The following is a 19,616-nucleotide window of genomic DNA, read 5'->3' as shown; positions in this document are numbered from 1 at the left end:
CATCAGGGCCTCCAATAGGGCCCCTTGCAGCATGATTGAATGGGTCCAAGGGCTTTGTGGACACAGACTCAGAATCACAGAAACAAGGCTGCCCATGCAAGGTGACACCTTGGGTTATGTCTGTTAATGTGACAGAAGAGAAATGTGAAGCTCCTTGCTCTGAATCACTGCTCATGTGATTTTCTCAAACAATAAAATACTTTCAAAAACCTGCATAGCTTTCCAATAGTATTTTCGAACCTCAAGATGGAAGCAGCATGTGTTTTAACCAGCAGGAAGGAAAACAAAACTAATTTTCTACATGCTGATTTGAATGTAATATTATTTGTAGTTTGTGTCCTGCATTAGGAGTATCACTTCAATCACATGATATCTTACCATCATCCTTGTCAGGTACAATGGTAATGCGAGTGCTTGGGAATTCTGCACCAATTCTTCCACCCATGGGCATGCTCAGCAAAACATCAAAGGTCTCAGCTTCCTCATACAGGGAGTCATCTATGATGAGGATCCGACACGTTTTTTCTCGTTCGTCTCTGTCAAAACGTAGAATGCTGTTGTGATCCTCTGGCCTGGATATGTAGTCAGAGTAGGAAAGTACAGAGGTTGGGGCAGTGCCAGATGCTGTTCCTGTGGCATAAAAGGAAAAGAGTCACTGTATATACCATGGTTATGATGATCTCACAGAGGTGAAATATTATTTTCATAATATTTTAATTTCTGTTAATTTTTTGGTGATAAGTTGGGCTGTGGACAAGGTCAGAGGTCCACAGACCCACTTCTGAGGTTTGTACTACTTCTGTATACGATACAATGGAAGAGTGTGGTTCTTCAAATCATTTGCACCTTTTCAGTCAGAAGAATATTGATCATCACAAGAGACACAGGCTGACAAAAAAAGCCCCTGTGAGGATTACCAGTTAACTACATAGCATATTTTTCCCATATTGAAGATACCTAGTGGACTAGAACAGATAGAATTTAATGAAAAAAAATTATTTGGATTCCAGATTACTTTACACAAAATATTGCTTCAGTTCTCCAGATAAAAAACAATAATAAAACCACAGGTATAGAAATCCCATGCCCTGTACAAGTATTATTAAAGTCAGAGGAAGGACAAGTATGACAATATTATTTTCCAAGATACAAACAAGTGAAGGATAGCCAGGGCAATCACTGCAGTGCTTTCAGTTCTCATCACTTTCAGATATATGGGGCTGCATATAAAATCCTTGCAGAAATACAAAGAACACAGATCCTCTTCATCTCCCCATAATGATTTTTAAACTGCGTTTAGTAATACTCTTACACACATGGCAGAGATGAAGACATTTCCAGTTGAGAGTGAAGATATTTAGATGAAAAAGTAATTAACAGATTTATAAATAATTTTGTTATAAAATAGATGGAATAAATATTTTAAAATTTCTGTCTCTTTTCCACTCTTGCCATTTTTTCATTCTATAGTAGAGTCTACTACCTTGTTGTGTGTAGCAGATGACCATCAGCTCCTGACTCACATCTCCACTTCTTCTGACTGGAATAAATAACTCACCAACATCTTCTTCAATAGTATAGGTGGACTGAGGAATAAAGACTGTTGATTCTGCAAAGAAAAGAACCTCATAAAGTCTCCTGTACATTAGCTAAGAGCATTTTTGAAATTCTAAAAATATTCTAAAGTGCAACAAATAACACATTTATTTGCAATGCCACTAAAGAGAAAGTAAAACTTGGAGGGCGAGAAAAGTGGAATATCTTAGTGCTCCAGAAATGGAAGACAAAATCAGGTCTGCAAGTCAGGTCTCAAAAAGTTTGGTCTGAATTCACAAGTCCTTATTAAGTGGTCTCTAATGTGACTGATTTGTTTATCTAGGGTTAATGGTGCAAGAGAGTGTTTGGAGAATTTGTCCACAAAGTCTATTTTTTTATTATTTCCATGGTATTTAATTATTAACTGTTAACTACAGAAATATCAATAGCATAGCTCACACATAGGCTGTAGTTCACCAAGGCCATTTTTTATTTTACTGAAGCAAGATAACCAGGAAAATAATTTGGCATTGAGGAGCAAGGTTGAGTTCTTGACATCTTACTCTGACTTTGACATTTCATTTGAGCTGGTTACATGTCTACACTCCTTTTTTACTAAAAGGAGACCCAGCCAATACAGACAGTGAAGTCTGAGGAACCTGAGCAATCTCACCCTAAAACATATCATACAAAAGAACATCAGATCGTTTTTCAGGGAAACAACCCACTGAGATGCATTCTGAACTCCTTCATTATTTTATGCTCATATAATCAGATTGCTGGGTTTTATGTTGTTACTGGGATTCAGGATCAATTTTGTTCTTGTTCTCTCAAAAACTCAATGCACATAATTATAAACCACCTTTACAGTTTCATTAGTGTGACTGCTACCCAAACAGAATATAATTCTGTATTATATCAGATTATAAAAGTGGTATCTGCTGATTGAACAAAGCAATTTTTTCATCATTTCAGAGTACTTGGGCAAACAGTGTTCTGAAAATTGTCAGGTGACTTCTTTGAAAACATGTTCCAGGTTTTATTTCTCCAACTACTACTAGCATGACTTAAGGTCAAAAGTCTGCCTTAAAAAATGCTGTAATTCAGGTTTGATAAGATCAAGACTACTCACTATTCTGGCAAGACAAAAATTAAATGTGAATAATATCAAATCCCTACTTTTTGTTTTAAAGTAAAGCAAAAGGCAAGACTAAAAAAAATTATAAATCCCATTTCAACTCTTCTATTCTCCCTTTAGAATTTAGTTGGCAGAATAAAAAACTCTAACCTCCCAAAACATGCAGGAATCTGATTTATTGGTTCTCTCTCTCTTCCACTCTCTCATAATTGTTCAACTAGGAGTAAAATGGCACTATAAAAGTTTAACAGACCTTATGAACAACATAAAAGCTTGGAGGAGAATGAGCTACACCATTGCAGCTAGTATTAACACATCTCCATGTAATCTATATTTCAAATAAAATATTAACTAATGTCTCATACCCCAAGAGGCTGGTACAGCTGTCTGAACAAACTCACAGTTTTGATCCTAAAGCTACACTATTCAAATCAATGATTTTTTTTCACTGGAAGCAGAATACAGTAAATTCACGAATACAAGCCGCACTGAGTATAAGCCGCATCTCTGGGTGCTGGCAAATATTTCGTTCTTTGTCCACAAATAAGCCACACCCGAGTATAAGCTGCTCTGTCGTTCGCAGCGAGGACCCGCGTGCAACAAAGTTGCCAATTAGTAACAGAACCGTGGCAGGGCGGGGTTTACTGGCTCTGCTCAGGCTGTGCAGGCTCGGCCCGCTCGGGGTTGGCGATGGGGCCGGGTGGCCCAGCCCGGCGCTGCTGCTCAATAGGGCTACTTGGGGCCGGCCGCCGCCTCTGGGCTCGCTCTCCCTGGCCCGGCGCTGCCCCGTGGTGGCAGGCAGGGACGGAGCCCCCCCAGCTCCTGCAGCGGCAGAGGGGGGCGGGGACGGAGCACCCCGCCTCCTCCCAGAGCCGCGGCAGGGGCGGCCTGGGTCCCCCGCCGCCTCCCCGGGCTGCGGCAATGGTGGCACGGGGCCTCCCCGTCTCTCCCCCGGGTTGCGGCAGAGGAGGGAAAGAGAGAGTTCTCCCTCCTCTCTCCCCGCCCCCCGCGCTGCCTGCAGGGATCCAGGTTCCACCCGCGGGGCAACAGAGAAACAATTTGTAACAATCACAAAATGCAGGCTTTTACTGGCAGGTGTTCGACTCGGCACCCTGGCTGGCACTTCTGAGGTTGTAAATGTCAGAAAATTATTCACATATTAGCCGCTCCTGAATATAAGCCGCATTTCTGGTTTGGGAGCAAAATCTTAGTCAAAATGGTGCGGCTTGTATTCGTGAAATTACTGTAAAATTGATGGTTCCTATTCAGTGAGCTTGGTAAGCACTAAGCTCCAAAAGACTGTTAGGAAACACAGTTCTTCCACTTGAAGTTGTTTCTTTAGTTTTCTTCTAGGTATTCCTTGATTTGCAGCTGTGCATTTGATTTTCACCTCTGCAACTTCACTTTATGCATAATTAATACAAATTCACTGTGACTGCAAATATTTTATCTTAATGTAAGAAATAAAATACTGTTGGCATAAAGAAGACTCAGCCATTACCTTTAACTGTGCTATCTTACTGATCATAGAAAATATAAAGAGATTGAACACATTTTGAAGTTATTTCTGCCTCTCATACATGCTGCTTTCAAGTTAAGCACTATTTTTCTCAGTGATTAAAAAGAGGTAAGCTCTGATTTAACTTGCATTTGTAACTAGGAACTAAGACACCTCAGATAATTTTCATGCCCAACACTCTTCAAATGTTAATTAGAGAAGACAATATCATTCAAGTTGTTACGGTCACCCAGTGCTTAAAAGATTTGTTAAAGACAATTTCATGTGACTACAGCCCATGGGTTCAAGTGTCTGGATGCAGCTGAAAAGATGCAAAGCAACCGGAGCATGCTCTACTTATTTTGTAAGTTTTTAAAAAAAATCAGCTTATTTCTTAGTTCATATTTAATCATAATTTTATTTGCTCTTGACACAGCGTGTCTACATTTTGTCTAATGAACTTTATAATTACTGAGCTTCTCAGGTTGATATCAAGGCCTAGCTGATGCAAATAGTTTGCTCCAAGACCAAACTTGTGATCAACCAGCCTAGACTTAGCTGCACCATCCTCTCCCACATGAACTACCATGGCAGAGTAAATCAAGTCAGCCTCCAGCCAACTCTTCAGACACAGTCTGCAAACACATTTAATGGAAAACTGTTGTACCTAAAATTAACACAAACAAACAAAGCCCCTAGATTAACATATCATAAAAAAATGCAGGTATTTCATAAAAACATGCTACCTGAGTAAGCCCTTCATCAAGCAGTTAAAGTGATAGAGGAGAAATGGCTACTTGATGCCAAAGTCAGTCTTCAGAAATATTTTGAGGACAGTCAGCCTTTAGTATCCACTGTTACTCACAGCGTTTGCCCTCCAGTTTATCTTTTGGTATATGCACACATTGGCAGTACATTTCTGGAAAGGTTCTCACCATCTCCTGGGTCAATAATTTCCACTGTGGATGCAGCAGGAAATTCCAGAATTGCCATGACAGGCTCAGAAAGAACGATTTGAAAGGACTCAGAATGTTCATGTTCACCATCACTCAAAATCCGTACGCGCCATGTAGCTAAGGTTTGACCAGGATTAAACTGTACTTGCTTCTGGGCTTTTCCTCTGAAGTCTTTATCTTTCTTGGCAGTACCATCTTTGGTGCTAATACCTGTAAAAATCAGAAGTTCAGGTCATTATAAACATCACTGGTAATTTTTCTCCCACTGCGTCATCTCTAAAAGACATGTAGAAAACTATACTTTTCACAACCTGAAAACATTCAAACTACATCCATTACTCTTAATCAATTTTATATTGGGTGTCACACATAGAGGTGGAAAAACTCTATATTCTCTGAAGTTACATCAAGTTTCCATTTCCCCCTAATTCAGTTATAGATGTCCAAAAAGGACAACAGACTTTTCTCACTCCTTTTAGCCCTCTGGATTCTCTTATTTTCCAGAACATCTGAACAGCAGCCTGCTTGAAACCCTAGGAAATATTTATTTCTCTTAGAAAAAAATAAAAACATCCCTGGAAAGTTCAGACTTTCAAGGGAAAGTTAAGGAAAACATAAAGACACAAAGGAAAATATACTGAATAAAAATTAAAGAAGATGCAAAACCTGAACCATTGGCCTCAATGCCATTGCAATAAAATTTTTTCAAAACTGTTATCCTCTTATTTCATTTGCATAATGACAATCATTAGGTTAAAGTAAAGTTCAAGCTGCAAGTCCATGGGAAAAAATTCTAACAACTCAATCCACAGAGATGGCACAGGCCTTCCAGCCTCAGTTTCGGACTGCTCTGAAACAGGATTTCACAGGCATTTCACTCCAACTTTAAGGCTGTCTGAAAGACCCTCATGGAAATCAGTACTTCAGAACTGTCTCTAACTCATGTGTTCAGCCTTGTTTAAATCCCATGGTACAAGTGAAATCTTAAATGCTTTTCTCAGGTTTTCAGAAAAAAAATCCTTAAAACTTCTCCCTTCTCTGATTGTTTTTTCCAGCTGCATCATTTGATGCATTGAAACACGTGACCTTTCCCTACAAACCTTGCCTTTCTTTCTTCAGGCTTGTGCCTTGTCCTAAGTCACAGCAAATTTGATATAACCTATAAACCTTCAGCCACTTTGGCACTGAATACGGACCAGAAATGCCAATAAGCATCTTGACCAATATGTTTTATGTTCTTTCCAATTCTGTAATTCCATTTGCAAGAAAAAGGTTTGTTGAAGGCAAATTACTCAAACTGGTTTTGCTGATTTTTCAGTCAGCTCAATCCTGAAACTGACCTTAAATCCATAGGTAGAAAATTTTGTAAACACCCTATCTGAGGGATTAGAAGTCACATCAGTATCTGTTATTCAGTACCAGCAATTAATTTAAACCACACATCCTTAACTATGTATCTCTTCAATTCTTTTTCCTTCTTTAAAAGAAATGTACTATCAAAGTTGGTTCCTGTTCAAAATAATCTTTTCAAGTAAGATCCTGCTGGTTAAGCTCTATATTCTCTAAATCTCATGCCAAAATAGGTGTCTCTGCTGCATCTCAGATTTTTAATCAGAAAAAGCTCTAGACAGAAACTTGCCAAGTAAATGCTTACACATCTCTGCAAAAACAACTTTGAATTGTGCGTTTAAGCAGCGTAAGCTCACCATAGGTTTCAATGTGAAATGGTACGAGGATAATGTTCCCTGGTGCAAATGCATCAGAGAAGAAAACAGATCCAGAAGCCAGAAAGAGGTGTGAGGTTGCAGAATATGGTAACACAACCTTTTTTTCACCTTTTCGCTCCCCAGACACTGCAAACAGTTTTCAACACCTCCTGTATCAGCCTCAGTTGACTGCCAACATTGAGTGAAGAAAAGGAGCCTAATGCTCGTAGCTGCTGATCAGACCAGCTCACAACAGCCTTCCTGGAAAATGATACATGTTTATTGTTGTCTTTTCAATTGCTACTACTATTTTTTCATTACAGGGAAAAGAAGATCTGGACAGGAACTGTATTCAGTGAAACAAATAAACAGTGGTATCAATCAAATCAATGGAAGAAGGACAGTGTCTAGGGTTGTTTATTCAAAAATTAATTGCAGGGAAAAAATCCACAAAAAGGAAGATTTCATTACTTAAGAAATCATATACATAGCTTAAAAAATATACACTCTTTTAAAAAATAAACATATTCCTTTGAATATAGTTTACTTATAATGAAACAGCAGTAACAGGATATATTTGTATTGATACATTATATTAACGGGCTGGGTAGTGATTAACAGAATCAACTGGTAAGGTTAGAACTGAACTTACTTATAAAAGAGGTTTCTCCCAGGTAACCTCTCCGTTTAAGAACAACATCAAGATACTTGGAGTCTTCATTTACTAAGTAATACTCCTTTTCTAGGGAGATCCATGCCCAGTTTAGGCGAAAATGTTGATTCTTCAGCTTATTGCCTCCTGCAAAACAAAATCAAAAATATATGATTATAACTTCTCATTTTTGTTAAAGATTACTTTGTCTTTTGAGGTTAATGCAACCTTGTATCCTGGGTAAGATATCTATCTATCTATACATCACAATCCAAAGATTTTAAAATAAGAAATTCCAAGTAAATAACTCAAGCATAACACATTTGCTACACATAGGAGTAATTTTTTTCTTAGATGCATATAAGCATAGTACACTAATTGTATTATTTCTCAAGAATTAATAAAAATGTATTTGGGATGCCTTCTGTTTAGCATCCTAATGTTTGGTCTTTTTATTACTCTAGAATCCTCTAAGTTCTATAAAAATAAACTGATCAGCTCACTGATGGCAGATGCTCACTTGGCAACTGTCTTCTACTCTTCTGAGAATGCTGGCCTGTGTGGGAGACTGTAGTCTGATTTCCTTCCCACAAGGTGCTGCTACAGAACAAGGTTTGCTCAGGTAACGACTGTTTTCAATGTGCAAGAAATTTCCTTTAGAAATTAACACTTCTATACCCAAGCCGGTAAAAAAAACAATTCCTCTGAACAGCAGAGAGATGTAGTTAAGCTTTTAAAATAATTCAGTGTTTAATTACTGGAGGAAGAAACAAATGAAGGTTGGTTTACCCCTTCCAGTTTCTTTCATTCTTGAAAAATTAGCCAGCCACTCCATATGCTTTCACTCTGCTTCAAAGATAAGCATCGATGTTTCTTTATTGACCTGCCTATTAGAGAAACCCAGGAACTATAGTTGTGCAATCTCACACATGGCAAAGGTACTGTGCAAATGAAAGCAGGGAAATGGTTATTGGAGTATCTCCCTGCACTCCTCACCCTGCTCCTTTCTGCTCTTTTGATCTCTGTTGTTACTGACAAAGGGGAAGGCTGCAAATACACATATCAGAAACTAATGAGCACCACAGAGAATCAGCAGCTATAGTGTTACAGCTGTAACTACAACAGCACTTGCATTAGGTTTGCTGTATGTTGTGTCTTCCCATCAGTTTCTGGGGACAAATGTAACAGAATCTGCTCTGTTCTCTAATCCAGCGAGAAAAGCCATTTGTGTGCCGCCCTTAAACACACAGCTCAATTTGACCATAATTTAACGGAAGGATAAAAGTTTCTGACATATAAAAAGGAGGGAAATGTACTGTCTTTTAGAGGAGGGAGAACTTATTTGTACCAAAGTGAGAAGAAATACTGCTGCGTGAGCTTACTACAAATGAGAATGTCAGATATTTGAAACTGTCCAGGCAAAGGAAAATTTTCTAACAAAGTTTGTATCCTTTTAAACAAAAGGTAATTCTAACCAGAAGATAGAAAGTAAAAGAAAATCTAATTGTTCTCTTATTCAAAGAACTCAAGGTTAAATGTGCTGTAGACAAAGGCACACAATCTACACCTTACATACAGGTCTCTCATAAATGAAATTTAGGAAGAAAAAAGCACAAGAAAGGCAATATAAAATATGTGTATTGTCTTCATTCCACTTATTTCTTGCTTTTGGCTGTTTCTTTAAATTTTTTTTTTTTTTCATAGACTAGAAATACCCTAACAATCAAACAAAAAAAAATTCTTAAGGGGGACACAGTAACCCTCCATTTTTACCGACCTACTTCTGTCCCTGAAATATATAATGTTCACCTCCCTGAATGTGCAATACCAAACCCATCAGCTTTAAAATTTTAAGGAACAAAAATAGGTATTTTAACCTTTGTGTCTTCACTTTGTACCTTTTTTCTCATGTTCAGAAGATGTGTTTTCTAATTTATATAAACCTTGTCACAGTCCACTGTCCCATAGAATAAAACTGCTGTTCTTATTATTAGCTACTAGTATTGCTGCTGTTGCTACTACTAATATTGTTATTTTTATTATTAATTATTATTGTAATTATTACTACTACTAGAGACCTCTAAAAAAAAACAGAGCAGGAAGCATATGATACATTTTGCCTAATTTCAGGTATTTATTTTGATGCTAGAAATCCTAAACTGTCTTTATATCCAAACCTGGGAAAGAGGCATATTTTTTTAAAGTCTGTGACTTATTTTAGGCATTCATTTTTGAAGGAGATTAGCTTTGCCTTGAAATACACAAAAATATAGGCATTTTTCTTCAGCAGCTTTTAAAAACTCCTTTACATTTTAGGCACTTTTATTCCAGCCAATTAGTGTTGGGTAAGATGAATTCCCCCTGCCTGAACTGGATGAAACTTCTACAACACAGCAGAGTCAAGCACCACAGAAACACAACACCCGGGAAGAATATTAAGAGTACAGCTTTTAGAAGTTATAAAATGTCAGAAATTAATCAGTATGTTAGTTCACTATTTAGTTCACTATTAAAAAAATATTTATATCAGCAGATGGATTGTGCCCTGCGCCCAAGCACTGCCCTTGGGCACAGTCAGACATTCAGCTGCTGGGCAAGTCATTAAGCTACTATACCCCAGTGACAGTTTTGTTTTACTCTTCTCCCAGACAAGTGTTGGCAGTACAAATACATCAAAAGTCTAGGGAGGGATGCCATCACTTTTAAAACTACACAAAAGGAGGGAGGGCAGTGTTAGAACAAGGTAAATCCAAAGGAACTTTGCATCAATGAGACGTGGTTGGCAAGATGCAGCTAAACTGAGGCATGAAAACTTGTTTCTTGAATTTTGCCAAAGATCAGAGTGCAGCAGTGCTAAATCAGAAGATGCTAGATGGGAGGTGGTGCAATTTGATATTCATGAGAAATGAGATGGCAAGAGTTGTGAGACACATTTAGAAACTTTGTAAGGAGCTGAAGGTGAGGGTCCAGAGTAAGGTGAGTCACAAAGTGACTTCATGATTGAAGCTTTTGAGGACAAAACCCTCTGAAAAGTTTTGCCGGTATATGACAAGTCAAAGATAACCTGGAATTGCTCTTTATAGAAATCCCATCAGCAATTGTTTGCCTGTCAGAAAACAGTGATGTATTATTTTTGCATAGGTCATCAAAGAAGAAATTCCTAAAAATATCAAATCATCTGGAAAAAAAGGTTTAAGTTACACAACATGAATAAAAGAGGAAGGGGAAGAGGACTTGGTCAGTCAATTACTTAAAGGGAAAAATATTTAAATTAATACTCCCATTCAAGCATTCACCTTTCCAACCATGCTGCTCAGATATCTTAAATCCTTCATGAAAAAATACAGATTAGATTGTCAGAATTTTGTATCATGGTTCAAAGACCTAAGAGAAGGAAAGAATCAGTTCCAGTTTTCTCCACAGATCACAGAGTTATGTAAATACAGTATAAAAAATAATTCTAAGATTAAATTGTGTACTTTGGGCACTGTTGACCTGAAGGGCCATAAAAAATGGCCATTCTGTAAGAAAAGTCTGATTATAATTTTGCTGCCCCAGACCCTAATTCATAAATAAAAGCATATAACTGCATCTCAGTATTCACTTATTGACACAACAGAAATTGATGCATCTTGATGTAGATCTTGTCTTCCCTGAGTATCTGTGGCATAAATCAGGGATGAATCAGCAAAAGAGTGCCTACCCTGCATAACCACAGCCACACAGACTCATTGTGTACCCAAGATATGTCTGTACAAACAGAGTTATCTGGGACTTGTAGAGTTTCAAGGTACAAGGTATCTGCTCCCTTTAGTCATTAGCCAAGGTTGCTTAATGGGGAGAAAAAACCCAACATAAAAATTCTTCCAGGACAAAGAACATATATGAAAAACAAGAAGGAGTGGGAAAAAAAACCCAGCAAATAAAGCCCTAAGAAAAAAGAATTTCTTCCAAATATTTACTACTGGTCTTTTCTCCTTCCTCTTCTTATTTTGCTTTCTAAACAGACAGTGAAAGGATGTTAATAAATAGGATCAAAAAACCATGAAGTATTAACAGTCTGTCTACAGTTCAGGAATCACTGTACAGCAATGCAATATTTCTTGACTTGTTTGCATGTCTGCTGCACTCTTTCTTCATTGGTTCTAAATATTTGTCCCTATCGGGTGCCTCATTCAGACAGAGTTACTTAAGCTGACTCTACCCTAGCCTTCTCTTTGTGGTAGGGACATAAAGTTTCTGAAAACAGGAACCCACTTTCTGAACATGAATTCAAAGATACAGAGAGTGTGAAGAACAGGGAGCAGTCCATTTTTAGACGTCTGTTCCATTTTTAAATCTTGGAGTAGCCTCTCTTGTGTCAAGTCAGTTAATAAACACCAGGATAAAGTTACCTCAACAGGTTTATTAGAAGCAAAATCTGATGTGAAATGCAAAAATGTTAGTCTCCAGCACCATTTAGCCATGAAGCTTACTGTGAACCTTAGGACTTTCCGCTTCCCCACACTATTTTCCTAGTCATTCATGGAAAGTATAAATCTATTTTTACCAGAATACAGGAGAAACATAGAAATCCTAGGTGATTCTGCTAGTCAGAATAAATATATAGATGTTACATGCTCAGTTCAAAGCACACAGTTTCAATAACTCTGATTTGCCATACTGTGTAATGGTCCCAGTACATTTTAGCTTCAGGTTAAAAAAGCCAAAGGTATCAAGTAAATATTTTTTCCTGTCAAACTATTAATCCTACTGCCACCCCCCACCATAGATTTGATCATAGAATCTATTCCCTCCGCTATGACCATCAGAAAGGGTATATCTTGTAAAACTGCCTTAATTTTATACAGAAATTGCAGAAGTGCCGTGCCTAAATAAACCCAGCACATAGCACATGCCACTAGAAAGTTTTGAATTTACTTTAGCAATGCATAAGATAACCTAATAATATTACCTGATTAGAAAAGCTTTAAAATGCTTCACCTTCATAAGTGTCTTTCAAGTATACTGAAATAGACCCCAATCACTAAAACAACTTCCTGAACTCTGCACCTCCTGCACTCTACCTGCCACTGTAACTCAATATATTTGCAGAACAGCCAAAACTAACCCCCTAAACCAGCCCCTAGTGATTAGGGACTAAAACAATGCTTTCTCTGAACTTCTCATGAGAAAACACACACTTCCCAGCATTACAGACTTAGCTTGCCTGAAGTATAATTGCTGGTATCCAATGAACTGCAGACAGTTTCCGTCTTTCTGCAACTTTTTTTTCTGTTTTATGTCTACTCCCAAGAAACAATTTGGAAGGGCCACATTTTCCAGGGCTCAGAATAAGCAAATGCCTGAAGTCATGTAGCAGAAGAAATATCTGAAGAATACCATGTAGCTGCTTTGTTACAAAAAGGAAGGGGAAGTGAGAGACAAGACATGAATGTCAAGGTTACCTAGTGCGTATTAAATTTGGATTCTCATAAAATTCAACTAAGCGTCGCTAAGGATGTCTCCAAGCGCAGTCAGGAGATTCATGCTGGGTTAATTTAAGGAATTCCCAATTCAAATCTATGTCCAGTTCTTCTGCAGGAGATAACTGGGTTCTGATTAAGAGATTAGCCTGATTTTCAGTAACAAAAACTGTGCAAGCAAATATGCACTAGCTCTTACACCAATTAATTTCATAGCTTTAAATTAATTTCAGTATAAATCAGCTCTGTATAAATGAGTTCACTGAGAGCCAGGATACTGTCAGTATATTGGCTGCACCAAGAAAGTAAGAGTTTTCAGAGGAAACAGCAAAGTCGTTACAGAGCAACCCAATCTGAATAATCAGAAAAGATGCTGAAGCACTGTGTGTGTTTGAAAACCTTCATGAATGTTAAGTATTTCAGTTTGTAACTGATTTCTATCCACTTGCTGGTTTTGGATTCTGTGCTGTAAGCAAGAGACTAGTTCTGCAGGATGACCACTGCTTCTGAAGAGAAAAGTACTCAGAGCAAATAAATTCAGTATCTCCAGTGAATAACCACTCCTGGCCAAACACAGTATGTATTGCTCAGGTTCAAGAGCACGGGAACATCATCAACTGGCTCCTGTTCCACAAAAGGTGAAGACACAAGATCTGCCTTAGAGATCTTTACAAGAGATCTTTCCTAGATGTAGGATTCAGATCATCTAATGTTATCCTATTAAAAATGCATGTTTAATTAAAGCTAGCCATCTAGACACTAGGAATGGAAAGAGCTACACCTTCAGGAACTGCAGGAATATCTTATATGAACAGTTGCTTCACCTTCTGGAAAGATTTGACCCACTCCATTGAATGTAACAAGAGTGTGTTCAATCCACCAGTCGATATGGCCAACTAAAACCCAGTTAACTAAAGTTACTAAAGTACCCCAACTAAAGTAGTTCTCTTTATAGAGGAGGATCCTGAGAAAACTCAAAGACACAACTGGTCCTGAACTGTAATATGGTAAATTTGTAAATTTAAACAGTTTAAAATCAATCTTTGGAATATTTTAACACGGCAGCAAAAGAAATCTATTAGGTTTAGAAGAACTGTTATGTTACTATAAGGAGTTATTTTTATGCTCCGGAGTGTCATTAAACTAATTCGCATTTTGTGTAATCACTAACTTTGCATGAGAAAATTAATTTAAATTGCCTGGTGAGTATTAACAGAGAAAACCCAAACATACCACTCAAGCTGTCATGTCTATCATTAAACAATGCCCACATTACCTAAAGCACAATACCTTTTTCCTAAAGATCCACACCCTGCCCCTACCTCTGAAGGAAAAAAACACCACCTGGATTAGTTAAGGTTTCATACATGCATGGCCTGCAGCAACAAGTAAATTTATTAGCTTTCTGACAACACATTCTTAAAATAAACTTAATAGTTTTCAGTCTCTGCTTACTAATTTGTCATGCGGCGCCAGACAACTTCTCCCAAGAGGCTCTGGCTGAATTGAAGCAAGGTTCATTTTCCCGGCTCACAGAGTAACGGGTTTAGCTCAACCATCTTAGCTACTGTCACGTAGGGGACTTTTTTATGGATTATGCCTTTAAAGTGCACATGTATTAGCCCATAGGAAAGCTACTCTAATTTAAAGCCTACTCAGACAAAGTGTTAAATTCGAGGGTCATGGCACATCCTAAGCCCCAGTCAATTTATGAGTAATAACAAAAAAGTACTGCAACCTCACAAATGCAAGACATTACAATAGAAGAGGAGTCAGGAGAAATATAATTACAATCAAAATATTATCTCACTTTATATTGTACTAGTTTAAGAAATTCCTCTGTTCTGGGAAAATAATAGATCAATTTCCCTTTCATTAGAATACATTTTCATTTAGAACCCCCTACAGCAAACTTCTACATAAGTGCCTAATATTTCAATGCTTGCAAAATCAATCTCATGCTTAAAACCAGGGTGCATGAAGAGGTATCATCTGAAAGTGAGACCTCTAATGTTTCACAACTAATTTTTTTTTTTTTTTTGGTGTCAAATTGGCAAATTTCCCTTGAAGAAGTAGTAATTAAACTTTTCAACTTTTTCTTCCAGCTGTTGAGCACTGTCCTCACAGAAAATAACCCTCCTTTTCAGATCACAATCCAAACTCATAAATCTCAAATTTTACAGACTTTAGAGGAAAATATATGCAAAAGGAATTAAATAGGTTGTTATTATTTGCAAAACCTACTGTAAACAAGTTGGAATAGTGTTTCCATTTTATCAACTGGACTTGCTATAACTCACTGAGCATTGACACAAAAAACATTCTTTTAACTCTGTGTCAAAGTGATTGAACTGTTTTTTGTTATTAAGAATTTCCTTCTAGAGACTTGAATTTTGGTTCTTTTTCTGTTCTGGCAATACAACAAATAAAATGCCTGACTGACTGGAGGAGAACAAATGTCAGGCAGGTTCATTTAACATTTCTTTTTAATTCATTTCAGAGTCACTGTACCAGGTAATCTCAAATATTTAACTTTTAATATTATTTGACCAGAGAAACTCCTTTGTGTTTCCTTTCATCCTTTTTAAGCTATGCCAAACCTAACCTTTTGCAGATAATTTGGTCTTGCTCAGCAAGGGCAGATTAAAAAACAGAAAACATATAAAATTAATGATATAAACAGATACAAAAGGATTCCTTTTGAAGTCCCTAACTTTCACTTGAGACAACCTTGCAGAGTAGTCAAAGATATTAGTTCTGCTGAGGAAAGAAATATTTTTGTAAAATGTGTTATTTTTTATATCATGACAGATTTTTTAGTTGTACTTGAAGTCTATCCTAAGGGCAGACTGCATATTCCTATGGAAGTAACTCTAATATATCCCTGTATTATTTTATCAGAAATTCCTATGTTGTAGTCACAACATATATTGTAAGAAGGAAAAAACCCCAAAAAAACCTGGAAGAAGCCAAAGTTTCCTTAAAAGATTCAAGCCAAGATGTCATAAATCTGCTTAAATATTAAAAACAAGTGCAAAAAAGTACTCAGAAATGGAAATTAGAGTTGCGAGTCCAGAATAATATGAGTACTATTAATAATGTGAGTTTTCCAAGAGAGAAGCTCAAGAGACATAAAGCAGAAGGACAGGGGACAGAAGTGACTGTGAAATTATGACAACTCAATCTTGACAGTGTGCTGCTTCCAGCACATCATTTCTTTCTCCCTCTTCTCTGCATGAAATGTTCACTTATTACACTTAGAGATAAGTACCAATTAAATTAAAATTAGCTGCAGAAAAATGGCATCTTTACAATCAAATTTGGTTTTTTTATACAACAGATTTTAACAACTTTTTAATGTACGGTTCGCATTTTATTTGGCTTGAATACTGTTTCAGTTATTTAAGCTGATTTGGCATCCCTCAAGCTTCTGAAAAATCCTTGATGGAGATTTCCACCACTGCTCTTCCATGTGTATTGAGAAATTAAAATCCTTCACCTTTTTCCCAAGGATTTTCCAGGGGAAGAAATGTTTTTCTCAAGTCAAGTCAAGTCTGGCTCCCACCAAATCTGCTGGCTATCGCATACAGGCAAGTGCAGGTCTGGGTATCTCTGGTCTCAAGTTTACATTTTTTGCCCTAGAAACGTGCAGAGGTGTGATCACAGCAGTTTGAACTTGCCAGCCAGCACAAATGTTTATTGCTTCTAAAGAAAGCTGTATCCCACCCTTTCTTGAAAGGGAGCTGCCTAGTGTTCACCTGCTGAGACATGACCTCAGCCTCCCACATGTCACCTTCTGTAGCTGCTGAGGTTGCTGAGACACAAACCAGGGCAGTTCTCTAGGTTACAGCACCATGGGAGGCACTTGGAAGTTGCTGGGAAAACTCTTGCCTGCAGCAAGCTGAACAAAGTTGATGACACAGTGCCAAGCTGTCATCACCTACCTCCTCCTTTTGGCTGGGGGTGTTAAACTTGTTATTTTAAACTGATTTCATGGCTATGCAAAATATTAATTTTCTTTCCCCCACTAAATGTGACAGTGCCCTGGCTACCTGTTAGGTTTTCTGCATCTTGCAGGAAGCAACAACATGCTGAGGCCCATGAAAGACAATTCCAGGAATGCCACAGAAGCCCCATGGACCATAGGGCTGTGAAGAAAATGATACAGCAGAGGTTGGAGAACAGTTGAGAAGATGACAAAGCTCACATGTTGCTCAGTTAACAGGACATCTCAGATGGAATCAGCCTCGGCAGCCCTCCAGCTGCAAAAATACAGATGGTTATGCAAACCCTTCTAGTCACTGACTGCCACAGAGTTTCCTGTGAAAGCCTCTCCCCTGGATATCTTTTCAGAATACCTCCTTCTCTTCTTTCCCTAGTTCTAGAAGAAAATGGATGTCTCAATTAGCAAGATTGATTAATGAGAGATACATGAGAGGTACATAAGAGGTGCGTAACTTACAGGATTTTTTTCTCTGTTCTATGGGATCAAACAGGTGTGGCTATGAATTAACAGCAGAAAATGAGATGGCAAAGGTATTAATCTTCATACAGACAAGTGTGCAGTATATGAAATGTCATTGATTGCTGGTTCTCTGACACCTCTGGAAAGATGTACATTTCAGCCCATCTGTGAAAGCTGAGTGATCAGTTGATCAGTTTGAAAGCAATACACTGTTGATCCTTCTGTGCAAAACACACACATTCTAAAGAAAAATATGACAGCGACTCTTTACTTAGAGATAGATCTGAAAATCTATGCGATCCATAATAAACTTTCAATCATGCTAACATTAGCACATGTAACTTTACTCATGCCCATACCCTTGCTAAATCAGATCCTTGGTTGGTTGCTCTGTGCCCGACAAATTTTCCTGCTTTAACTCTACTGGTGAGTCCTTGTCACTTGGAAGGGTGGGCTCTAGCTTTAAGTTTTCCAGGGAAGTAACTGCTACATTGCCTATTTTAAAAAATCACTTGTCTACCTGGATCATTTCCTCCTTCATTTTCAAAGAGGGAAAATATTACTGATATTATTTATAAAGTTGCATTGGGTGTGGCTGAGATGGAATTAATTTTTCCCACAGCAGCCCTCACAGAGGTGTGCTTTGCACTGGTGTTGATAACCAGTGTTTTTGGCTCCTGCTAAGCAGTGCTGGCACAGCATCAGAACTGTCTCTCCAACTTTCCACCAGCCTTCAGGGGCTGGGGATGGCAAGACCTTGGCAGGGGGCACAGATAGGACAGCTCATCCGAGCTGACCAAAGGGATACTCCTTCTAATGTCCACCTACAAAAGCAGGGGATTCTTGTCCTTGTCTCCACCTCCTAAAGTGGAACTCTCAAGAAATTGTTGAACAGCTGAAACCAGATGTTTTTTGACTAAATGGAACCTAATGTTTGAAACTAGATGAACTTTAAGGTCCTTTCAAACCCAAAATCATTCTATGATTCTAAAACTGGATGCTGTAGTCCAAAGGAAGTCTCAAAATAAGTTGATTATTTTACACACTTCAATTCAAATATCTCAAGAAAACATATTATGACCTTCAAACATCTTTGTCTAAATATATTTCTAATCCTTTGGACAGGATTCTTACCTCATGTTAACAAATCAATATGTCTTTTAGGTTTCTTAGCTGCTGAGACACAAGCAATACCTCTGTTCTTCACCTCTTCACATATTCCCTAAGTTCTTGAGAGAATAATGAGGGTAATACAGTCTAACATAACCATGGGAAAGCACTTTCTTTTCACTTTCTAGTTAATGAGCAACTTTCAGGATAAGTTTGATAAAAGTCCTTATGTTACAGAACATTGGAGGGAAAAATAAAAAGAAATGTGTGTGTACTGTCTCAAAAACTACTTGTTCAATTTAGACACATTTGCTCTAGTATGTGCTTACTTTAAGAGCCCTAGGTTGTAGTTCTTTTATTGAACAGGTATTTCAATCTACAGTTACCAAGACACTTTAATGTGCTTTTGCACATGAGCATGGGGGCAAGACACAGTATGTGCATCCTGTTAGAGTGACACAAACAAGCTCCAGTTGAGCAGGGACCTCTTCATGGCACAAAGGATAGTGCCACATGACTCAGCCCTGTCAGAGGCAAAGCTTTACCAGATGGATGCTCTGCTGAGCCTCCTCAACCCTGCTGATTCTTGAGATAGCTCATTAAGCTCTGTCTTGAGTAGCTCACTAAGGGACTGTGTTGCTCCATAGACAGAAAAGGTTTAGTTTTGGCGAGAGGGAAATAAATGAAGGTACAGTAATTTCACGAATACAAGCCGCACCAATTTGACCAAAATTTTGGTGGAAACCCGGAAGTGCGGCCAATATTCCGGGGCGGCTAACACATTAACAAAATTCTAAAAGCTGCCAACACGGAAGTGAGAGCCCGCGGCAGCCCCAAGCCAAGCTGGAGCCCGGCCGGCCCCGGCAGAGGTGGGAAAGCCTGGCAGAGGCGGGGCCTGCAGTGTGGGGGGCGGGTGGCAGAGCCTGAGCCAGCAGGGCGGGGCAGGGGGGCGGCAGAGCCCGGGCCAGCAGGGCGGGGGAACCCGGGAGAACTGGGGCTAGCAGTGCAGGGGAGCATGGCAGAAGCAGGAAGGCCGGCGGGTGGGGCTGCCTGGCAGCGGGGGAAGCCCAGCAGAATCGGGGCCAGCAGC

General features: G+C 38.5%; 1 protein-coding gene across 1 annotated transcript in view; it reads right to left on the bottom strand.

Moving 5' to 3' along the window:
- FREM2 (FRAS1 related extracellular matrix 2) overlaps positions 1-19,616 on the bottom strand; it is a 122,098-nt gene that overhangs the window by 51,171 nt on the left and 51,311 nt on the right. Inside the window, exons 3-6 of the mRNA XM_033053389.1 lie at positions 7,487-7,633; positions 5,108-5,338; positions 1,484-1,609; positions 379-630 (exon numbers count right to left, since the gene is read on the bottom strand). Coding sequence (XP_032909280.1) covers positions 379-630; positions 1,484-1,609; positions 5,108-5,338; positions 7,487-7,633 — 756 coding nt within the window. The remainder of the gene's footprint in view (positions 1-378; positions 631-1,483; positions 1,610-5,107; positions 5,339-7,486; positions 7,634-19,616) is intronic.

This window comes from Catharus ustulatus, chromosome 2 (assembly GCF_009819885.2).
Source record: "Catharus ustulatus isolate bCatUst1 chromosome 2, bCatUst1.pri.v2, whole genome shotgun sequence".
NCBI lineage: Eukaryota > Metazoa > Chordata > Aves > Passeriformes > Turdidae > Catharus > Catharus ustulatus.
The sequence above is the reverse complement of the archived record's forward strand: the minus strand, read 5'-3'. Positions and strand labels throughout refer to the sequence as shown.